Genomic DNA, 24,005 nt, shown 5'->3' on the forward strand with positions numbered 1-24,005 from the left:
ATTCAGTTCAACACCGCCCTCGCCATTTTCAGAAAAATTTTTAATTGATATCCTTAGAATTATAACTAACAGTAGGCATATCAGCAGAAGCAATAGTATAATCAATTGGAGTAGTAGTCTATTAGTGATAGCCGTACTAGTATTATTAGCAAACAGTAATAGAATTCATATTTATACTTTTTGGTCTAGTACAATATCACCGTCTCATTTCCTGACAGTTTCAACTTGATACTTTAAGCCATTTTTAACATATTGCTGAAGTCCTGTTGATAAGCATTTTGCACATAATATGTTTAGCTTAACAAAATATCCCCTCAACACTCCCTGAAAGTTCAACATTAATTCTATTAGCCTTGGTAATATTAGTACTAACAACAGTAGTGGTATTACTACAACTAGCATTAGCATGCACATAGTACGTTTTTATTAGATCAGCATACCCCTTAACATGCCATGAAAGTATTCATACAGTATCTTTTGGCTAGTTTAACATCCCTCTCAACACGCCAAATGAAATTATTAAGTAGGGGAGGGGTTCCTTGTTTAAACGTTCGAACACAAATTTGAGCAAGTATTCAACAGATAAAGACTAAACATTTAACAACTCTACCCACCTTCTTCTGAAATTGCAGTCCTCTTGGCCTGGGGAAGGATGTCTTATTAGTATTAGTCTTATTAGAAGTAGTAGGAGTAGTATTCATACAACGTCTTTTGGCTAGTTCAACATCCCTCTCAACACGCCAGAAAATTTCACCTTAATACGGCATGTTGTGATACAGTTCAACTTCCCCTTCAATATAGTTATAATAGTAGTAGAAGTACAAATAATACTAGCTGTAGGACTATAAGTAGTCCTATTATTAGCAGCATGCACATATTGCCTTTTGGTCAATTAAACATCCCTCTCATCAAGCCCTGGAAGTTTTAATTCAAAACAATAAGCCGTTTAGATTATCTGTATGTTTTAATTTAGTCCAACTTCCACCTTGACATTTTCAGAAATTTTGATTGTACTACTCTTAAGCTTAGCAGTTGTTGCAATTGAAGCAGTGGTAGAAATAGCAGTAGTAATAGTAGTAAAAGCCAGGGTCGTTACTCTCTAAAATGTTTATAGGGGGAGCAAGGAGTTTTACCAACTAGCTTGACAGGTTTTACCAACAGTTTTTTTTTCAATAATTAGCATAATTTCCATTATGAATACAATACGGAAAATCAATACACAAGCTTGTAAAACCACTACATTTACAAACCAAGATCGAGATTTTGGTATATCTCATGTCACTATTTTCATGCTATTTATTAAACACATTAGAAAGTTCTGGCATCATCTGCATAATCATGGCATGAGTTCGAAGAACTGCTGTGTTTACTGAAAAAGTTCAAGATTTCTTTGGATGACATGTCAATATTTTGGTGGTTTTTATTAAACCATACAAAAATAATGGTGGTGTCAGAAAAATTACAGCACTTTGCGCCATGATTATACCAACTCATCTTTTTTACAGAGTGCTCTAAAACATTGGAGGTGTTCCTCTCTCCCCCATACGTGAAGACTCTGGTAGTAGTAGTGAAGGTAGTAGCAGTAGATGTACACACACATCACTTTTTGGTGAATTGATATTTCTTTTTAAGCATCCCTTTACACATCAGGGCCTAATCCATTCCTGAGATACACCCTTTTGATAATCATCATGTAAAATTGTGTGTTTCGATTTAATTAAATTTAACCTCAATATTTTCTCAAATTTTCACCTTCATAAGCTTAGCTTTAATAGTACTAGCATCATAGTCATAGGAACAGAGGTCGAAGTGTTGCATTAGTAGATATAGTAACAGTAGTAGCCACAGTAATGATAGCAGTGGCAATATGTACATGTTGCCTTTTGGTCAGTTGAACATCCCCTTCATGGTACCATGAAAGTTTACGCTTGATATGGTAAACTGTTTCAAAGGTATTGCTGATACGCCCTTTTGATTTTTTTTTTAATGTAAATAGTATGTTTGGATTTAGTTGAACTTTCCGTTCAACATTTCATCAAATTTTACCTCAATATCCTCAGGTCCAACATTCTTTAAAGGATCACCTGAATGCCCTTTTGTGTTTTTGGAAGAAAAAGTCAAACATGCCAACCTTTCCCAATAACTAATACTATATGTAAACAATGGGCAAATCACATCTTTGGGGGTTTCAGATTCTCAGAGAAATGGTTACTGGATGGTTCAACTATGCAGAATAAAAAAGGTATCTCAAAATACTGATTGGATGTGTTTGGAGAATTGATAGGCATGAGAGATAAGCTGGTTGCCCTCCAATAGCATATGACTCTTAAAAATGGCACTAGAACTTTCAATTCAAAATCAAATGAGCTCCTTCCAAAGTTTCTACAACAAATGTCTCTATACAAAACGCCTTGGTGAAAAAAAAAAATACTTTGTCCCCAAGTTGCTCTTCACACAGCCTAGGCAGCATTTTTTTTTTCATTAATTAGCAGCTAATAATATATCAAATTAGACAATAAAACAAATAATACGCAGAACATAAGTTTTAACGATTTTGTTGTGGGAAATTTTATTTTAATTAAAAATACATCGGTTTTATAGTTTATTTAATCTTTTTCTTACATAAAAATAGCAGAAATCATATGAAAATTCAAATATCTATTCTTTTTTTTCTAGCAAAAGCACCACGAATAAACATCATTTACCTCAACCGACAATAATATCAATTACCTTTTTTAACAGCAGTAGTACCAAAGAGCTTGGAGGTTTCCATGTTTCCCCAACTCAGTCAAATACAATCACCTTCTCTTGACTACTCTAGGCCATAAGAAACTTCTAGAATATAAACAGTTAATGATTTACAATAACATATTTTCAAACGAGAAGTGCATTTCATATACTTAATAACAAGTGTAATTTGTATGTTGAGTACCTTGATACTTTACAATAAAGAGAAGAAGGGTTTGGGGAAATCTAGACTTTTCACAGAACGAACTTCAATAAAGCAGCAGAAGGAAAGGAATGACCAAAGCTGAGGTGTTAGATACAGTTTCAAACGTTTTTGCTTTTTTAACCAATTCAATTATTTCTCCTTCTCAAACCCCCCTCTTAATATTAAAGTTTAGAAAAAATGTTAAATTTTTTTCTTTTTTTTTATTACCTTATGTTAACAAAAACAATTCAACTGTTTTGAACCAGAATTCCAAAATAAGACAAGTGCTTCATTACACCCTCCTTGTCTTTGACAAAGAGCAAGAGGGTCATATTCTTTTAATCCAAGATTTCAATCTTTAGCACCTGGGGGAATATTTCCAGAGAAATGAAAATACAACATAAGACCTATATTTGTTATTAGGTATAAATAGTCTGGCCTAATACAGGTTAGCCCTTTGAATATTTGAGACTTTGAATATAAGAGACCCAACTTCAATAAAGGAGCAATAGGAAAGGAATGACCAAAACTGAGGTGTTAAATACAATTTCAAACGTTTTTGCTTTTTTTAATCAATTCAATCATTTCTCCTTCTTGAAAACTCCCTCTTAATATTAAAGTTTAGAAATAGTGTTGAATTTTTCTTTTTTTTTATTACCGTACCTTATGTTAACAAAAACAATCCAATCATTTTGAACAAGAATTCCAAAATAAGAGAAGTGCTTCCTTACACCCTCCTTGTCTTTGATAAACAGCATAAGGGTCATATTCTTTAATCCAAGATTTCAATCTTTAGCACCAGGGGGAATATTTCCAGAGAAATGAACATACGAGATAAGAACTATATGTGTTATTAAGTATAAAAAGCCTTGCCTAATACAGGTTAGCCCTTTGAATATTGTTCTTGGCTTCTAGAACTTGATTTAGTCTATTCTTATACATTTGCTGTTTAAACATCTCATTTTACTTTTTTGTGCTTCAATGGCTGCAGTGAACTCTTTCTTTATGAACATTTTGTGATTTTCTAGCTGTGTGATTTTTCTATCATCTTCTAGCTGTGAACTGTTTGGCATTAAATAGAAATAATGCATCAATGGGAATCAATGGAGAGACTAAAAACTAAAATTAAGGCATTATATTGTTTTTTTTTTGTTTTTTTTTTAATAAAATAGGCATAGACCTGTCCAGGTGGCAAATATTTAAGGCTTTAAAATGAGAAAAGAGTAGACAGAGTAGCTTGGCAATACCTTTCCAGAGTATATTTTTGGCCTTGAATTACTAAAGTCTTCACTTCTCTAGGTCAACTACATTTCAAGATAGCAAGATGCCCCCTAAACTAGAATTTTCCAGATTCCTCCCTTTAGCCCTTCTTATATTTATTTGAAATACAATGGAGAATTCGACAACAAGCACATTCAAATACGCAATGCAAGGCTTCTGACACTCCTTGCATAAACAATGACCAGCCACCTCTCTTTTATAAGCATATAGGTGATGCAGAATTACATATTGCATAAATATAATTACATAAAAAATCAATTGAGTTAGCATAGTTCAAAACAGTAGTAAGATAAATGTTTATATAAATCATTTCTCTAGTATCAACTACAGGACTTGGTGTTTATAAGCAAACCCAGGTGGATCTCACAAAATTGAACCCTGGATTATAGCCCTCAGATTGTGATATAAACACACTTATATGTGTCTTTATATGTATCTATGTACTTATATATACCATATTGTTCGTGTTATCCCCAATCTAGTCGTACCCTTATGTGGGGCTCCCACGGCATCAATAAAATTAATTAAGTTTTTCATGGAATTGCAAACCATAAAGTTTATCCCACTAACACAAGGATTTCTCCTTTTTTCCTTTACAGCAACTTTTTATAGAAAATAACTGAAATAATCAGACATGGAGCTGAGAAAATCATCTTTATATGCAGACACTAATTTGTGTCTTGTTGGTTTGAAATTTTTCACAAGTCTCCTGCTATTGGCTGAACTTTGCAGACTTTCTAGAAAAAATTAAAGAAATTCAACTTTTTTCTGATAGCAATAAAGACAACAAAGTTATGCAAGGAAAACAGTTATTAACTTTGTGGACAGCTTTATTAACTTTATTGACACTGTGGGAGCCCTAAAGTAGACATTTAAGTCGCTCACCTAGGTGCTATATTTTATATTTTTGGACTTTAAACTTAAGCAGTGTTAAGATTTAAAAATTTTTATTTGTACCAAACAAAGCTTTAAAAATATACTTTCCAGGAAAAAATGTACCAGACCCCAAAAATTTTTGCATACATTGTGCTTTGTGCAACAAGTGCATCTCAGTTCAAACAGTACTCTCTGCAAAACATAAAATTCCTCCCTTTCTCATTTTTATCATTGTTATTATTAATTTATCCCCCTTCACAATTGAGGAGTATCTAGAAAGAAAAAGTTGTAATCAATATAATACACAATACCCTGATCATTTTTTTTTTCTTTTCTATTGTACAAATTGTTCGGTCGTCTCTGCAAACAAGAACACATAATCTAAAGCTGGGGCTTCACCTATGGGAAAATCCAGATTCTGGACTTTCAAAATAGTGAAGCTGGTCCAAAAAAAAGGAGCTCCCAGATGGTTTTTCTACTCCCCCTTTCCCACACTTTTCAGAGCTTCTATAGTCTTTTTATTTTCAAATTTAAGCAAAGTCACTTTTTAACTTATTCTTCTGTTTCTTTCACCATTAAAGATATTTTTTTAGTGAAAAGGCTTCCAGAATCCGGAAATAAGGAAGCTCAAACACCCCTTTCTTCTAGAATGGTCTTGGGTACTTTTGGTCTGGCTTCATACTCTAGATTGTATGCAAAGGAAATGTAAACCCAAAATCTGGAAGCCCAGATTCCAAAAATTCCGGTTGGTTAATCCCAAGCTCAGTTCTTTTTCTATCGGCTTGTACGACCATTACTGTTAGGCTTATATATTTTTTTCAGCCCTAGACTTCGTTCCAAGTCGGCAAAAGAGTATATACAAAGTAACTATAGCTGAGTTTTAGTTGAAGCAATTGGAAGGGACTGTTGAATAAAACAGACCCTAGGTTCTTACGAACATCTATTAATATTCATTTTTCAAAAAAGAATTAATTTCAAAAAAGAAATTAATATTCTAAATATCATAATTTATCAATTAAAGGTTAAAAAAAAAACAACAAGCAAACATTGAATTAGTATAGCAGTTATTTCCAATTCCTCCAGCTAAAATGCAACTATGGGTACTTTTTATATACTTTTCGACCAAACTGGAACAAACCCCTACATAATCAGGAGCAGGAAAATCTGAGTTACCCAGCTTATTTTATTGGATAAAAGGTTTTATTAGATAAAAAATCAGGATTTTCTTAGAGACACAAAACAAATCAGTTGTTCAGAAACTAAAATTGTAATAAAAGACTTCAGAGCATCACATCAAGGTCTCTTTAAGGTCAAGTTTATTATCTCTTGAAAATCTGTGTAAGGTGTGATGCGTTTTGGGGAACGCTGTATATAGTTGCATTCATTGCAGAAAACTTGTCAAATTTTAGGGGGGTTTCCTTGGGGTTGCTAGACATGCACAGAGAGGCTATGGCAGACAAGGCCAACAATAACAATATGTGGATTGTCAACTTTCACCAGAGCCTTCAACCCATTTATTTCTCCCATTTATTCACTGAGGAATTATCCCATCCAAACTCTATGAAATTCTATTTCATTGGGTTCGGAAGTCTGTGTAAGCTGTGATGCGTTTTGGTGAATGCCGTATATAGTTGTATACATTGCAAAAAAAACTTGTCAAATTCAAGGAAATTTCCTTGGAGGGGTTAGACATGCAGAGTGAGGTTATTGTAGACACAGCCAACTACAACAGCCAACTACATGTGGATTGTCAACTTTCACCAAAGCCTTCAACCCATTTATCTCTCCCATTTATTCACAGAGGAATTATCCCATCCCAATCCAATGAAATTCTCTTTTGCAATATTTCTAATGCAAAGGCAACTTATCTACTTCTTCTTTCATTATCTGAGTCATTGCTGATAGCACCTCAACAAGCCATTGCAGACACATTCCAACTGGGGACCCCAGAAGCAATATACAGCAGCCATAGATTGAACAACAGATTTATCCATTAATTCATCAAGCAAGATGGAACACTTTCCTTTCTAAAATTTCTCTGAGATGGACTGATCTGCAGCAGGTCCTAATTTTTTCATTATAATATTTCACATTTTATCATGACTGCAAGTAATTTTACCTGCAATCATTGAATCAGAGAACACACTTTTCAGGAAGCCTGGTAGTAACTCCATGACCCTGAAAGGCGGGATATGTTCTACTATGAAGTTGCTGAGCTTCAGCTTGGCATTCTTCTGCAAAATTACACTCTTCTGAAATTCAATGTTATTTGAGTACATCTTTGATAGGTTGGTTGCATGCTGCTGTGCATTGAAGTTCTTGATGTGAAATTTATTTTTGGCATGTCAAAGAGCATGGAACTTTCCTCTGACGAAACTTTTATTAAAAACCTGGCAAAGAAACTACACACTATCCTTGTCAATCTTCAGAATTCATTTTTGCAGGTCTTTGTGAGAAAGTCAATTGCTATTGAAATTGTGTTAGTAATTTGTCTCTTTCTTTTTTGTCTTTGCCTTGATAGACTTACCATCCTTAGCACAATTGTCATCAGTCACACTCACCAAATTTGCTATCATTTTCTTCGTATGCTGAAAACATATTCTGAGCACAATTTTTGCTGTTATTATTACTGCACAGGTTTGCTCGGATATCAGCATTCAGTTATCTGTACAGTCTTCATTCCTGTTGGATTCTCTGGTCGCTTAGCTGCCTCAACTGCAGGTCCAGGCTTTTTGAAAAACTGCTAAAGCTTTTGCTTGCTTCAGTTTGTCCTTAAATTTTTATACAATATGAAACCTACTAATATCAGAATCTGGTAGGCCAAACTCTACTTAGGATAAAAAAAAACAAAGGACAGGAAAAAATATGTCTTCTTTAACATTTTTCACAAGAAACTAGTAGTACAGGAAAGAAAAGGAAGTAACAAATTTGGAAAATTTAAAGTTGAGAGTTTAATCAAACTTCTTATCTCCAAGTTGACTCTGCTTTGCAGTGGAAGCAGAACCACAAACAGAAAAAACATTCAACTGGAGCAGACAGTGGTATGGTAGCATTGAACTTTTGTAAAGCTCTTGCAATATCTGGATACTCTTTGAAGGGCTCAATCAAATGGTTTTTATTGTCCATGAGCCTCAATAACTGAACTTTTATGTTACAGCCAAAAGAAGAATCTGCTTGTCTTAATACCATTAGTGTCAAAAGTAAAAAAGTCATTAAAATTGATCAATGTCACTTTCTTGTAATCAGCATCACAATCAGTCAACTGATCATCAGCTTTGGTTAGCAAAATATGTTTCATTTCATCACAAATCACATCAATAATTCTCTCACAGATATATCCCATTATCCATCTTTCCTTGAAACCAGTATGACTTCCACTGTCTATTGCTATCTCATAAAAACTAGATTAACTTATCTGTATTGCAAAAGGGTGTGCAAACTGGTTCTCTAAACCATAAAAGGTTGCTTTCATGAGAACTTGTGCATGCTTAATAGAGCGTTTTTGTTTCATGTCAATTATTTTCTTTCCTAGTCCAATCAAGATAGGCAACCGCATTCCCAAAGTTCTTGTCCCTGTTTTTTTTTTTCTCCTGGATTTCCCTGTACTATAAAAAAAATAATAAGCCAGTAAAGGATGAACACTCTAGAAAATGAAACATTTTCAGTCATCTCTACCTGCCTGACAAAGCAATAAGTTGTAGCCAAACCTTTTCTTTAAGCCCAATTTTTAGCAAAACATGTTAATTTTGTGCTATACAAATCCATATTTCATCTTTAACCAGTCAAAAAAGTAAGTAAAAAAAGAAAAGAAACAACCTCAACAGAGCAAGATACAGGTGGTATAAAGTTTAGCAACAATTTTGTTTGGCAAGTTGACTTGCAATCAAATGTTATGAACTTAACCATTTTTGTGCATATTATCAGTCTTATCTCAACATGAATCTCTGTTTTGACCTGATTTTATCATTTGCCTGACAAGAAGTAAAAGATTGAAGCATAGACTAAGATTTTAATAAGATTTTAAGATTTTAATAACTAAGATTTTCTAAGACTTCTCAAAAATAGCTTCTACACTTATGTTCCACCTAATTTTATTGCCTTGGACTTTTTTATGACACAAATATTATACTTTTTGGTTTGATCTTTGTACACTCAGTTTAGTTAAAATACTTTAAATGCTTCCCTTACTTCAAAAGACTGAATAATACCAATGATGACCTGTGAAAAATTTTACCTTTGCAACTGAGCTTTTGCTGTTTATATATATACCTGCTCCGCAAACATAGCTGGCCTCCAACACAGTGTTCCTAAATCAACACAGTAGTCTTCTAAATCAACTTTTATAAGTTAAATAAATCAAATAATATTAAAAATTTGAGTATTAAATATCAGTATATGTATATTAAAATGACAATCCACATTCATTTGTATTTTTTTCAGTAAAGTACAAATTATGTTCTGGCCTTGGGAAGGCATAGAGGTTTTGAGCCCAATTTATGTTAATTTCTGCTTGTTTTGAATTTGACTCGGTGATTTATTGTAATTAATTAAAAAAAAAACTTTCCGAAAAATGAGTTTTTCAAAGAAAAGTAAAGGCCATTTTAAACTTAAGCTCAGGAGATACAAATACCTGTTAAAATTCAAACTCAAAACCACCAGAAATTACTATTAAAGAATAAATGAAACCCAAAACGAACAGAAATTAAATAAACAATCAAAGCAAAAAACATACAACGAGCAATATTATAACTGAATAAATAGATCTTAAAGCGAGTAATGCTTCGATTGAATATGAAAATCTAGCTTAAAACGAAAACCAATATTTTGCTATTAAAGTATAAATGAAACTTAAAACGAACAGAAATTAAATAAACAGTCAATGCAGACAAACATACAATAAATATTAATGTAAATGAATAGATAAATCTTAAAACGAGTGAAACTTAAATTGAATATGCAAATCAAGTTTGAATCGAATAAAAATAACTACAAACAAGAGTTTGGGTATCATCTCACTGCAAAAGCCTAAACCTACTGCGTCATTGGCGCATTACTGAAAACGAATTATATTACAAATGTTTTCTTTTGTACTTATTATTGAAAATAAATATTAAAATTACAGTAAAATTTTTAACTGATGAGCTTTTAGCAATTAATATCATAATGCATCAAATATTCAGTTTAATTTACTAGTTCTTTTCAAGATTGGTCAAGACAAATATAGTTTCACTACAAGCAAAATTTGGATACTGCCCCCTTCTTTAACTGTATAAACCTAAATCCCCCTGGGAGGGGGATTAGTTGCCCTCCAATCACTTTCGAGTATTAAAAAGGGCATCAGCCCTTTCTATTTTCAATTTTTACTGGATGTGTTTAGGGAAATGAGGGGTGGGGGGGGGGGCTAGTTGTATTCCAATCACTTCTGACTATTAAAAAGGGCACTAGCCCTTTGAATTTCCAATCGAATGAGCCTGTTTTAAAGTTTCTACAACAACACCTTCTATAAAAACCTTATATGCCCCCTGGGCATAACTTAAACCCTTGCCCTGAGGGTGTTGGGGGAGTGTCCTCCTCAAAAACATATTTTCTATCCAGAAATCAACTACGCTGAACAAAACGGCTATCTGAAAATTTTGATTGGATGTGTTTGGAGAAATGATGGGCATGGGGGGGGGGGAGGGGGCTAGTTACACTATAATCACTTTCGACTATTAAAAAGGGCACTAGCTCTTTAATTTCCAATCGAATGAGCATGTTTTGAAGTTACTACGATAATACCTTCTATAAAAACCTTATATGCCCCCAGGGCATAACTTAAAACCCTTGCCCTGAGGGTTGTCGAGGAGTATCCTCCTCAAAAATATATTTTCGATCCGGAAATCAACTACGCTGAACAAAATGACTATCTCAAAATTTTGATTGGATGTGTTTGGGGGAATGATGGGCGTGGAGGGGGGGGGGGGGCTAGTTGCCCTCCAATCATTTTCGACTATGAAAAAGGGCACTAGAACTCTCGATTTCCAATCGAATGAGCCCCCTTGGAAGTTTCTACGACGACTCCTTCCATATGAAGTGCCTCTGGGAAAAAACAAAAATAAATAAATAAATAATAATAAAACATTGGAGCCGTATGGCCCTTACTAAAGGCAACGCTACAGCGTTGCCTCTGATTTCTGTTCGTTTTGGGTTTCATTCATTTATCGATGCTTATTTGTGGTAGTTTCACGCTTGGTAGATTATTCGATTTTATTTTTGCTCATTTTTTGTTTAATGGAGTTCTTTACTTTTCTTTGAAAAACTTATTTTGTGGGAAATTTTTTTTTAAATTAATTTCTGTTCGTTTTATATTGACATAGTCTTTTCAGGGAAAAAGAAAACAATACTTTGAATCTATTTGTTTTTTTAAGACTTTATAGTTTGGCCGTCTATTTGTATGCTAGAGGAAAATTTTCAGCAATTTTTAACAACATACACTCTTTTAAAAATCTGGACACAAATAGTAGTGTTTAATTTAGTTTCATACCTCCTCAAGTTGACCTAAAATGGAAAACTTGATACCATTTGAAAAAAATTCTGTTTACTTTCTTTGATACCCTGGATAAACTTACGCTATTTTGATTTAGTTAACTTTTAAAATCAGAAGTAGCCCTGAAAGTTTGAACATAATTCCTTCAATCATTGTTGGGATACTGCTGAGATGCCTTATTAGGAATTAGCATTAACATAGTGCATTTTGATTTAATCTTAAGGCAACATTTAGTTTTTAAAAATTTTGGCAAATGGGAGGGGGGGGGTGGTAGGGGGATTAGTTGCCCTCCAATCACTTTCGAGTATTAAAAAGGGCATCAGCCCTTTCTATTTTCAATCGAATGAGCACTTTTCTAAGTTCCTATGACAGCTCCTTTGATACAAAGTGCCCTGATCTAAAAAAAAAAAAAAAAAAAAAAAAAAAAAAAAACATTATACCCACTCCAATCTTTACTATAAAAATTTCAAGCCTTCCAATCACTTTCGAATATTAAAAAGGGCACTATGCCTTTTGATTTCCAATCGAATGAGCCCTTTTTGAGTTTCTACGACAACGCTTTCTAAAAACACCTTATATGCCCCAAGGGCATAAATTATAACCCTAAGGGCTGTGAGGATGGTCGTCATCCTCTAAGACCTAATTTCAATAGCTTTCAACAACGATAAACAAAATGTCTATCTCAAAATTTTGATTGGATGTGTCTAGGGAAATGGTGGGCGTGAGAGAGGCGTTAGTTGCTCTCCAATCACTTTCAACTATTAAAAAAGGCACTAGCCTTTTCAATTTCCAATCAAATGAGCCCTTTTGAAGTTTCTACAACAACGCTTTCAGTAAAAACCTTATCTCCCCAGGGCATAACTTACAACCCTTGTTCTGAGAGCTGGGGGGTGTCATCCTCAAAGACTTATTTTCCAGAACTGTCTGCAATGTTGAACAAAATGGCCATCTGAAAATTTTTATTGGATATGTTTGGGTAAATGGTGGGCGTGAAAGGGGGGTTAGTTACCCTCCAATCACTTTTGACTATTAAAAAGGGCACTAGTCCTCTCAATTTCAAATTGAATGAGCCTCTTTTGAAGTTTCTACGACAACGCCATCTACAAAAACCTTATATGCCCCCAGGGCATAACTTACAACCTTTGTCCTGGGGACTCTGGGGGGTTTTTCATCCTTAAATACATAATTTCCAGAATTTTCAACTACGTTGAACAAAATGGCTATCTTTAAACTTTGATTAAATGTGCTTGAGGAAATGGTGGGCGTGAGAGGGGGGTTAATTACTCTTCACTCACTTTCGACTGTTAAAAAGGGCACTAGCCATTTCAATTTCTAATCAAATGAGCCCTTTTTGAAGTTTCTACAACAACGCGTTCTATAAAAACCTTATATACCCCCAGGGCATAAATTACAACCCTTGACCTGAGGACTGTGGGGGAGTTTCCTCCTCAAAAACATAAATTCTATCTAAAATCAACTACACTGAACAAAATGGCTATAAAAAATTTTTATTGGATGTGTTTGGGAAAAGGTGAGCGTGAGAGGGGGGCTAGTTGCCCTCAAATCACTTTCCACTATTAAAAAGGGCACTAGACCTTTGAATTTCCAATAAAATGATCCCTTTTTCAAGTTTCTATGACAAAGATTTCAATAAAAACTTATATGCTCCCAGGGCATAATTTATAACCCTTGCTCTGAAGACTGCGGAGGAGTGTCCAGCTCAAAGATATAACTTCTTTAATTTTAAACTGCGTGGAACAAAATGGCTATCTCAAAATTTTTATTGGATGTGTTTGGGGAAATGGTGGGCGTGGAAGGGGTGTTAGTTGCCTTCAAATTATTATTGACTATTAAAAAGGGCACTAGCCATTTCAATTTCTAATCGAATGAGCTCTTTTTGAAGTTTCTACAACAATGCGTTCTATAAAAACCTTAAATGTCCCCAGGGCATATCTTACAACCCTTGCCCAGAGGGCTTTGGGGAGTTTGTCATCCTCAAAGACCTAGTTTCCAGAACTTTCAACTACGTTGAACAAAATGGCTATCTTAAAATTTTGATTGAATGTGTTTGGGGAAAAGGTGGGCGTGATAGGGAGGTTAGTTGCCCTCAAATCACTTTCGACTATTAAAAAGGGCACTAGCCCTTTGAATTTCCAATCGAATGAGGTTTTTTCGAAGTTTCTACGGCAATGCTTTCTATGAAAACCTTATATGCCTCCAGGGCATAACTTACAACCCGTGCCCTAAGGGCTGTGGGGGAGTGTCCTCCTCAAAAACATAATTTCTATCTGGAAATCAACTACGCTGAACAAAATGGCTATTCTAAAATTTTGATTGGATGTGTTTCGGGAAATGGTGGGCGTGGACGGGGTGTTAGTTGCCTTACAATCACTTTCGACTATTAAAAAGGGCACAAGCCACTCCAATTTCCAATTGAATGAGCCCTTTTCGACGTTTCTACAACAACTTCTTCAATACAAAGTTCCCTGCTCTAAAGGAAAAAAATAATAAATAATACTTTGTGCCATCATCGTTATTATATGCCCCCAGGGCATAACTTAAAACCCTTGCCCTGAGGGTTGTGGGGGAGTATCCTCCTGAAAAACATATTTTCTATCTGGCAATGAACTACGCTAAACAAAATGGCTATCTCAAAATTTTGATTGAATGTGTTTGGGGGAATGATGGGCGTGAGGCTGCTTGCCCTCCAATCACCTTCAACTATTAAAAAGGGCTCCAATTTCCAATCGAATGAGCCCTTTTCAAAGTTTCTACAACAACTCTTTCAATACAAAGTGCCCTGGTATGGAAAAAAATAATAAATTGTGCCAACATCATCTTTACTTAGGCAGCGTGATTGCGTACATGATTAAGCTTACAGGTTTGAATGCAATTAGTTACATAATGTCAATAGGAAGTCCCAAAAAACAAAAACTTGCAATTATTACAAATGATGATTTGATATTTGACAAGGGATCTCAACAATTCCAAAACTTTAAAAAAGAAAACCAAAAGTTTTAAGCTTCGTAGAAATTGTTGTTAGAAAAACATCATTACCAAATGTCTTTTCTTAGAAGTATAAGCAATGTGTTTTTAAGACATGAAAAATATTCGGAAATTTTTTTTTAAGTTCAGTTCAGAATTGCTAAACAATAGTTCAAAAACATGCTTTAGTAACTGCTAGCTAAATTATCCGTGCTTTAATGACCACTAGACAATAGTTCAAAAACACGGTTTAATAATCAATATCTTTGAAAAGACTCCAGTGTGAAAAGACAGTAAATTGTCTGCAGTTAGAAGACAAACAACAATGAGAATTCATATATAGAAGCCTGCTGCATGCTGGGGCCCAGCAGCTGGTAATTGCAAAAATTTGTATATATTTACAAGGGATTGCAACAATTCAAAAAGCTTAAAAAAGACAGCCAAAAGTTTACAGCTAAGTAGATAGGGTGAACCAGGGTAATTCCGGACACTTTGACCTTTTTTTTGGATTCAAAAAATTCCTCCTACCAGCAGACTTAAAATCTCGTCATAAAATCGGATTCGTATGAAAGTACAGACTGTTAGCTTTCATACAAGAGCTAGAAACTTCCGAAATTCGAAATATAAAGGGGGTTGGTGACCTCATTTGAAATTTTCCCACGGTGTCCAGAATTAGTTACCAAAAAAAGGGTAATTCCGGACGAGGTCAATATCTTTGTACCTGAAGGAGTAAAAAATCTTAGCTTTGGTTGGAGGTATAAGCACCCCAGAATCTATGTTTCTTCCAAATTTCATGCGCGTACCTTCCGAACTAGCGGAGTTATTTAGCTTTGCAGTCGTGATCTTGTTTTTCTGAAAATCAAATCTCGTTTTTCCAATGTGTCATACCATGGATTCTCACAATAATTTGATAATGAAGTGATTATACCACCACGAGCCAGCATTTAAATAGTCTTCTGAAGGCTATTTCTGGGGGACCTGAAAGTCTGGGCCTTCATCTCCTGTAAATACAGAATCCATCTGCTAACTTCCTTGAAATTCGTATATTAAAAATAAGGTAAAAATACTAAAAAAGACGACTTCAAATACTGATAAAAGCAAGTTTAAAAGCAAAACACAGAGGAACTAGGTGATCACTGGTTTTTTTCATAGCTTTTCTTCCTTTCCTTGTGGCGTTTCACCATTTCGCGATGCTCGCTTATTGTGAAGGGTCCAGTGCCCTTCAGAGTGAGGGGCCCTCCCAAGATAAACTCTTCTGCAGCGTCTGTGATGTCATCATTCTTGGGCCAGTTAAACTCGTAAGTCGCTGCTGAGTCGAGCTTTAGGAACTTCATCCTAACGACCCCTTCATCAACAAAGTCAACAATTCTGCCAAAATAAAGTGAGTCCTCGTAATACACAGCATAATAATGGTCAAGCTTCGTTTCAATCTTTTTCTTGCTAGGGCCAGGCTGATCGAGGTCATCAAGAGCACACATCTCTTCAAGAGAAATGTCATCATCGGTGTCAGCGTACGGTATCTCGGACTCGCTTTCAGTGTCAGACAAGGGAACTGGGGAGTTCGCTTCTTATGAGAGCTTCATCTTTTTGCTTTTGGCACCAGAGGTCTGGGTATCACCGGTTTCTTTCGCTTTGGTTTTCTTTCCCACACACTTTTTCCTGTCTGCCTTTTCCTTTTCCTCCTGCTGCTTTTTAAGTTGCTCTAAATACACCTTAGAAGTAATCACTTCAGTAGCTTTCTGAGTGATCTTTTTCCTCTGCCCTGGTTCACTTCTCGGTTCTCTTCTTACACTCTCTAACAGGAGCTCTTCAAAGGTCTTCTTCATTGGAGTTGGTGGTTTCTTCTCAGGGGAAGAAATGTTGATGTTGACAGTCAGATTGTCACTTTCTCTCTGGACTCTAACACTAATCCTATCGGCTGTTGACTTCTCTGCTGGTTTCTTTGCTTGTTCTCTTTTCTTTTCTTCAAGAAAGGCATCGTAAGCCCTGAGTTTCTGCGGATCAAACCACTCTCTGTTGATTTTCACACGGTTGGCTCTTTCTGGTACGCCAGGATCATAAACTCCAGTTGATGCAAACGCTTTTTGGATTAGAATTGGATCTGCTTGTTTCCAAATTTCACTTATCATCTTGACAAAATCTGCTTTCTGTAGCTTCTCTCCAAAATTTTTCCTTGCCCATTTGGTTAGCCTTTGGTCATACGTGGTATTGAAAGCCTTGAAAACGCCAACGTCTAAAGCTTGAAGCATGTGTGTCGTATGGGGTGGCAGCTTCAGAATCGTGATGTTTTCGTTAATTGCAAGCTGCACAACTTGCAGCGCTAAATGAGAGCCATGACCGTCAACAAGAAGCAGAACTGGACGTTCTTGCCCAACGCTAGGAATGAACTGGCCTTTGAAGCAGTTGTAGAACACGTCAGCCGTCATCCAACCCCTTTCTGTGGCAGCATATGAAGTGTCAGGCAAAGCGTCATCGGATGTCCAAGTGGACCACACATATTTGCCTTTGAATATCATCAGGGGGGGGGGAAGAATTGCCCCTGCAGCGTTGATGCAACTGAGAACTGTTGTGTTTTCTCTCCCTGTTCCAGCAGTTCGGCGGAAACTTGGCGAGTTCTTCTGTCCCACAGCTTTGGTTCTTGAAGGATCAGTACAGAAGCTCGTCTCGTACAGGTTGTACACCAAGTGGGGCTTATCGAGGAGTTCAAGTTCATTCAACGTCTCTGAGAGAAGATAAAAAAAATCCGTAGATCAAGAACGGATTTTCGGCTTTGTATCTTGAATTCTCTTTGGTTTCAGGCTTCTTGAGACTAAGGTTGTGTTGTTGTTTGAAGTATTTCCGCCAGTCCCAACAAGGAACACCGTCTTTGAAAGTAGTTTTCATATTGTTCACCTTCACATATTTGCCTACAAGAGCGACTATGTCAGTCCAGGATACTCCAACACCCCACTTGTCCATGGTTTTGATGCACTTTGTAAGTGTCACTTCTTCATCTAAATCCAATTGTGTAGTTCTACCTGCTCCCATTTTCGACGATGTCGCACTCAAATGGTCCGAAATCATCGACTTTGGAATCCCATACTTCACTGCGGCGACTCTGTTTGTCAGCAAACCCATTTTCACCTCTGCCAACGCCTTGTCCAGATCTTCTCGGCTTTACTGTGTTCTCGGCATCTGAAAGTTAAAGCAAGGGTAAGTAAAAGGTATAAGAAGAACAGTTGTTTGCACTGAAAGAAACCATAACTAATGAAAATTGCTGATAATCGGCCCTGAAAAAACTATTTTTCCTGAAAATAGTTCTGTAAACTCATGCAACAATGCTAGAAACTCGAGAATCTCTGATAGAACACAGTTCCAGGAGGCAGAGGTCAAAATTCGATGAAAAGGAATTGATTACATCACATTTTCCCATGTCCGGAAATACCCCTCTGTGTCCGGAAATATGGCCTATCTGTCCGGAATTACCCTGCTTGGGGTCAGAAAAAGGGTAATCCCAGACATCCATCCTACAGCTAAACCGTTAGAGATAAAAATCTGCAAAAAATCACACTAATGCCCTAATTAAAACCCTTTTGAATGATAAAACAACAAAACCCATAAGTTACACCATTCACCAGCAAATTCAAAAAAAACTGACACCATACATACTTTTTCCTCAAAGTTTCTCCAACTGACTCCAGTTCAAGACTGACTGTATCCCCCACGTGCTGGCTGTTGTCAATTGGATATAGTGAGTCATAAACTAGAGTATCGGCACTACCTCTGTGATTTTTTCAAAACAAATCTAACAAGGGGTTAGTAAGATAACGGGGGGGGGTGTCCGGAATTACCCTGGTTCACCCTATTGCTGTTAGAAATTGGACTGTCTTTAATAATCAAATATCTTTGAAAAGAGTCCAGTAGGAAAATATAGCAAATTGTCTGTGGTTAGCAGACAAGCACCAATGGCAGTCCATATATAGAAGCCTGCTGTGTGCCAAGTGCTGGGGCCTGATAGCAAATCCAACAAACTCCTGCTTCTTATACATAAATTCTGGGTAAATATTTGCACATTAGCAGGGGAGGCTAAATTTCTAGTTTTGCTACTTTTTGCTATCTTGGAAAAGGGTTAGGTTAAGAAAACAAAACGTTCAGTAATGAATCCAGGGCCAAACACATGGTCTGGGAAGGTAATGCCAAGCTTCTATGTTAACCCTTGCCTGGTTTCTAAGTCTTAGAAATTTGCCTACTTGACAGGTCTATGCCTATTGAAATTTTGTTAAAACATCACTTCACCTTTAGTTTCTTTCTGGAAATGTAATTCCTGTTATTTGGGTAGAATTTTAAGCCAAATCAATGGGTTTTGTCAAAATTTAGGAAATGTAATAGCAGATCTTTGAAACCTCATAAATCGGGATTGAGCAAAGTTGTGAAGCTGAAAACAGGGTAAATATTGAGCAGTTCATATTATTGACCAACAAATAAAGTGAACATACCATTGGATGCCATTTTTTATGCTCTTTCTGAGTACAACAATTGCTTTTCTTGAAAATTCAGTTTTAAGCCTTTTTTAAAACCTTAAAAATAATTATTTCTTTCTATTTTTTTTGTATAAAAAGGGTTAAAATACTGGTTGTAAACATACTATTTCATTATAAAATAAATTCTGTTTAAGTTGCATAATCTGCAAGTATTTATTTGTCATAAATGGTAAAATTCTTTTTTAGCTACTTTTGGCTATCTTGGAAAGGGGTTAGGTTAGGAAAATAAACCTTTCAGGCATGTGTCTACAGGCTAAAGTATATCCCAGGAAGATATTTTGAAGTACCTACCTCCACTCTTTCTCTCTCTAGGGGGTCCTGAAATCTGCCTACATGACAGGTAACCTATTGAAACTTTGACAAAACAACATTTTACCTTAATTTTCCGTTATCAGTTTCTTTTTCTCAGGCTTTAGTTCTAAAAATGCAATTCCTGTTATTTGAGTAGAATTTTAAGTTATATCAATATTTTTATTCAACATTTAGGAAATGTATTTGCATATCTTTAAAACCTTATAAATTGAGACTGGGCAAAGTTTTGAAGCTGAAAATAATTTTGTCGTACTGCATTTAAGCAGAAGATCTATTTTGCACGGTTTCACTTTTATAACACAAAGATTATTAAAGGTTTTGAGGGAGAATTATTAAAGGTCTAGAGTACACTCCTTCTTGAGGGAGAAGGAGTGTAGGTAGGTAGGCTACTTCAAAATATCTTCCTGGGACATACTTTAGCCTGTAGAACCCTACCTGAAAGTTTCATCCAAAAGTAGTTAAAGTAGAATGTTACTATCATACATTAAGTTGGATAAAAATTCAAAACAATTTCACCATTTTTCCAACTGCCATATTTCTTCTCTTGGCTTTGATATTTTTTTACAGGTCTCTTCCCATGGACTGCGGGGGTCATTTTATCCCTTAAGACATAGTTATTAGATCTTTCAACTATACTGAACAAAATGGCCAACTAAAAATTTTGATTGGATAACATGGAGGGAAAAGGATGTGGGACAGTGGCTAGCTGCCCACCAGTCTTTTTGGTCACTTAAAAAAGACACTAAAACTTTTAGTTTTCAAACCAATGCACCATTATTTTTGTACAATCACCCCTGCTACAACCCCTCTCACGCCCACTATTTTCCAAAACACATCCAATCACAATTTTGAGATATCCATTTTGTTCAACATAGACACTTGAAAACAAGACAAGAAACATGGACTAAGCAAAGAGGACACTCCCCCTCAGTCCTCAGGGCAAGGATTTTAAGTTATGTCCTGGGGGCATATAAGAATGATGTTGGCACAATGTATTATTTATTAATTTTTTCCTTTAGAGCAGGGCACTTTGTATCAAAGAAGTTGTCATAGAAACTTCAAAAAGCGCTCATTCAATTGGATATTGGAGTGACTTGTGCCCTTCTTAATGGTTGAAAGTGATTGGAAGTTGACTAACACCCCTTCCACGCCCACCATTTCCCAAAACACATCCAATCAAAATTTTGAGATAGCCATTTTGTTCAGCATAGTTGATTTCCAGATAGAAATTATGTTTTTGAGGACAGTCCCCCTTAGGGTAAGGGTTGTAAGTTATGCACTAGGGGCATATAAGGTTATTTATAGAAGGCATTGTCATAGAAACTTTAAAAAAGGCTCAATCAATTGGAAATTCAAAGGGCTAGTGCCCTTTTAAATAGTCAGAAGTGATTAGAGGGCAACTAACCTGCCTCTCACACCCACCTTTTCCCCAAACACATCTAATCAAAACTTTGAGATAGCCATTTTATTCAATATAGTTTTATGTTCTGGAACTTAGGTCTTTGAGGATGACAACCCCCCCCCCCCCCACTGCCCTCAGGGCAAGGGTTGTAAATTATACCCAGGGGGCATATAAGGTTTTTACATAACACATTATTATAGAAACTTCAAAAAGGGCTCATTCGATTGGAAATTGAAATGGCTAGTGCCCTTTTTAATAGTCAAAAGTGATTTGAAAGCAAGTAACACTCTTTCCACGTCCACCATTTCTCCTAACAAATTCAATAAAAATTTTGAGGTGACCATTTTGTTCCACGCAGTTCAAAGTTAAGGAAATTATACCATTGAGCAGGACACTACCCTCACAATCTTCAGTAGAAGGATTATAAGTTATACCCTGGGGTTATATAAGGTTTTTATTGAAATCTTTGTCGTAGAAACTTAAAAAAGGGTTCATGTGATTGGAAATTAAAAGGGCTAGTGCCCTTTTAATAGTTGAAAGTGATTTGAAGGCAACTAACCCCCCTCTCATGCCCATCTTTTCTCCAAACACATCCAATCAATTTTTTAGATAGCCATTTTATTCAACATAGTCACTTAAAAAAGACACTAAAAGTTTTAGTTTTCAAACAAATGCACCATTATTTTTATACAATCACCCCTGGAAAAAAAGAGAATAAACATGAATCAGTTATCTTTTTTCTAATAAAAAATACAAAATTCCACATTTTTTTTATAGGAGCTTACAATAGTTTGATACTCTGAATCTGATAGTGTGATTTAAGATTCCTTGACTTTTAAGGAGTTCTCCCCTTATTTCAAAAATCAATCAAATTTTCTCAGGCTTGTAGCTCTTGATGGGTAACATTAAAATTAATGATTCTCATGTATTTTTAATCAGCATAATAAGCTGATTCTTTTGATGTAGGCTATCTATTGATATCAAAATTTTGTTTATTAGAGTTTTGGTTACTATTGAGCCAAGCTGCTCCTTACTTACAGTTTCTTACCACAAACTATTAACTGTGTGATGATAGGAATTTCTGGTCATTTTAAGTTTGCAAATTACATGAGTTTATTTCTGCTCATCTTTGGTCTTTACTTATCACTGAAAAGTGTCTTTTGAGATTAAAAAATCTAAAGCCAAACTGGCCAGCCTTGACAAAAACAAAGAAATGAATAAAAAGACAACAAATGGGTCTATGGCTGGTTAATGAAAGCACAGAGAAACAACAAGGCAGAACTTTCTTTTTTATTACCTTATTCATTTTTTTATAGGTGAAACAACAATTTATAAGTGGCCTAATAGAGTAAGAAGAAAACATGGCAGGTTTGTTTTGAATTTTTATTAGCCTATTCAACTTAGGGTAATCTTGAAAAATCAATGGGTAAAATTCTACTTTAGCTACTTTTGGCTATCTTGGAATGGGGTTAGGTTAGGAAAATGAAACTTTTAGGGATGGGTCTACAGGCTAAAGTATGTCCCGGGAAGGTATTTTGAAGTACCTACCTCTACTCCTTCTCTTTCTAGAGGGTCCTGAAATTTGCCAACATGACAGATCTTTACCCATTAAAATTTTGACAAAACAATATTTTAACTTAATTTTCAGTTATTAGTTTCTTTTTTCTTGCTTTAGCTCTGAAAAATACAATTCCTTTTATTTGAGCAGAATTTTAAGCCATATCAATCATTTTTTTTCTAAATTTAGGAAATGTATTTGCATATCTTTAAATCATTATAAATTGGAATTGAGCAAAGTTGTGAAGCTGAGAACAATTTTGTTGCACTTCATTTAAGCAGAAGATCTATTTTGCAAGGTTTCACTTCTATAACTCACCAATTTTTAAAAGTCATCCAAGGTCAAGCAAGACCCTTTAGAGGCAGAAGGAGTGGAAATAGGTACTTCAAAATACCATCCCAGGTCATACTTTAGCCTTTAGACCCATCCCTGAAAGTTTCATTTTCCTAACCCAACCCCTTTCCCTGATAGTCAAAAGTAGCTAAAGTAGAATTTCACCAATCAATGTGTCAGAATTGTACAACTTTTACAAAATGAATTTTTAATAAAATAATAAGTTCAAAACAAATTATATTTTTATATCTGAAAATATAGAATGAAATTATTGGTAATTTTTTTGCAGTTTAAACTTACCTCTTATTTACATCAAAAATAAAATTTACCCCTACCCCCTAACGTGCAAAAATATGCCCTGAATTGGTATATACAAGGGTGTGGGTAAAATTCATTTCCAACAAAAATGATTATTATAGGCTATTTGGAAAGAGCATAAAAGAGGCTCAAGTGGTATGTTTACTTTATTTGTAAGTCAATAATATGAACTGCAAAGAATTTAGCAAATTATTATTTTCAAGGGCTTAAAACTGAATTTCCAAGAAAGGCAATTATTACAGAGCCTAGGCTAAATAATGGCATCTAGTGGTATGCTCATTTTATTTTACCAGGATGAAGTTATCTCCTGGCTCCAATCTCCGGGTTTATCTCCCTGACCTAAAATTGCTTACCCTATAGTTCTGAAAATAAAAATTATCCTTAAAAGAAACTGCCAACACTTACAGCTCTCAAATGATACTAAGTTTTTGAATTTCTTTCTGTTTTTGACATTTTACTTAAAAGTAAAAATATAAGCGTGAACTTAAAATTAATGCCTGGAATTCTTTACTTCATAGAATTTTTCATTGTTATTTGAGATTGCTTTGTCAAGAGCTTTCAAATGAGGTGTTACATGACTATATTCAAAAAAAATATTTTGACTGTTAGGCCTATTGAGGTAGAGGCAGCCCAATTTTGCTGCTTAATTTTTTAAGTCTTCTTCCTGTCCAATGTGAAGCAACAATTCATCACTGTCATCATAGAGTGAAAGGCATCCATCACTGTCCTCGTCAAACTGTAAAACCTGCTTTGCTGCTTTCTATCGCACTCCTCTTGGCTTTGCAGCTTTCCCCTTTCTGCTGGCTCTTGCTACTTCCTCTGAATCGATTTGTTGCTTTACAGGCGTATCAATAAAGGTTTCGAATTATCCTTTCTTCCCACCTCTGAAAAGTCCTCACCTGTTCTTGATTGAAGGCGATGGAAGATAAGGATATGTGCACCTGTCTTACATTTTCGGTCAC

The 24,005-nt window shown here is 35.4% G+C and overlaps 1 protein-coding gene across 4 annotated transcripts in view; it reads right to left on the minus strand.

The window, feature by feature from the left end:
- The window catches only part of LOC148945824 (uncharacterized), a 34,233-nt gene extending 10,701 nt beyond the window's left edge, over positions 1-23,532 (minus strand). For 2 of the 4 annotated variants that reach the window (XM_089098408.1, XM_089098406.1), the window contains exon 1: positions 2,731-2,969. In XM_089098408.1, the coding sequence (XP_088954534.1) occupies positions 2,731-2,773 (43 nt within the window). In that variant the 5' untranslated portion in view covers positions 2,774-2,969. Of the gene's footprint in view, positions 1-2,730; positions 2,970-23,396 lie in introns of those variants that run through there. The other 2 variants (XM_089098409.1, XM_089098407.1) reach the window with 2 other exon arrangements.
- Positions 23,533-24,005: the final 473 nt, after the last annotated feature.

The sequence above is a fragment of the Artemia sp. Qi Xiang Cuo genome, chromosome 12 (genome assembly GCF_049724085.1).
Source record: "Artemia sp. Qi Xiang Cuo chromosome 12, ASM4972408v1, whole genome shotgun sequence".
Lineage (NCBI taxonomy): Eukaryota > Metazoa > Arthropoda > Branchiopoda > Anostraca > Artemiidae > Artemia > Artemia sp. Qi Xiang Cuo.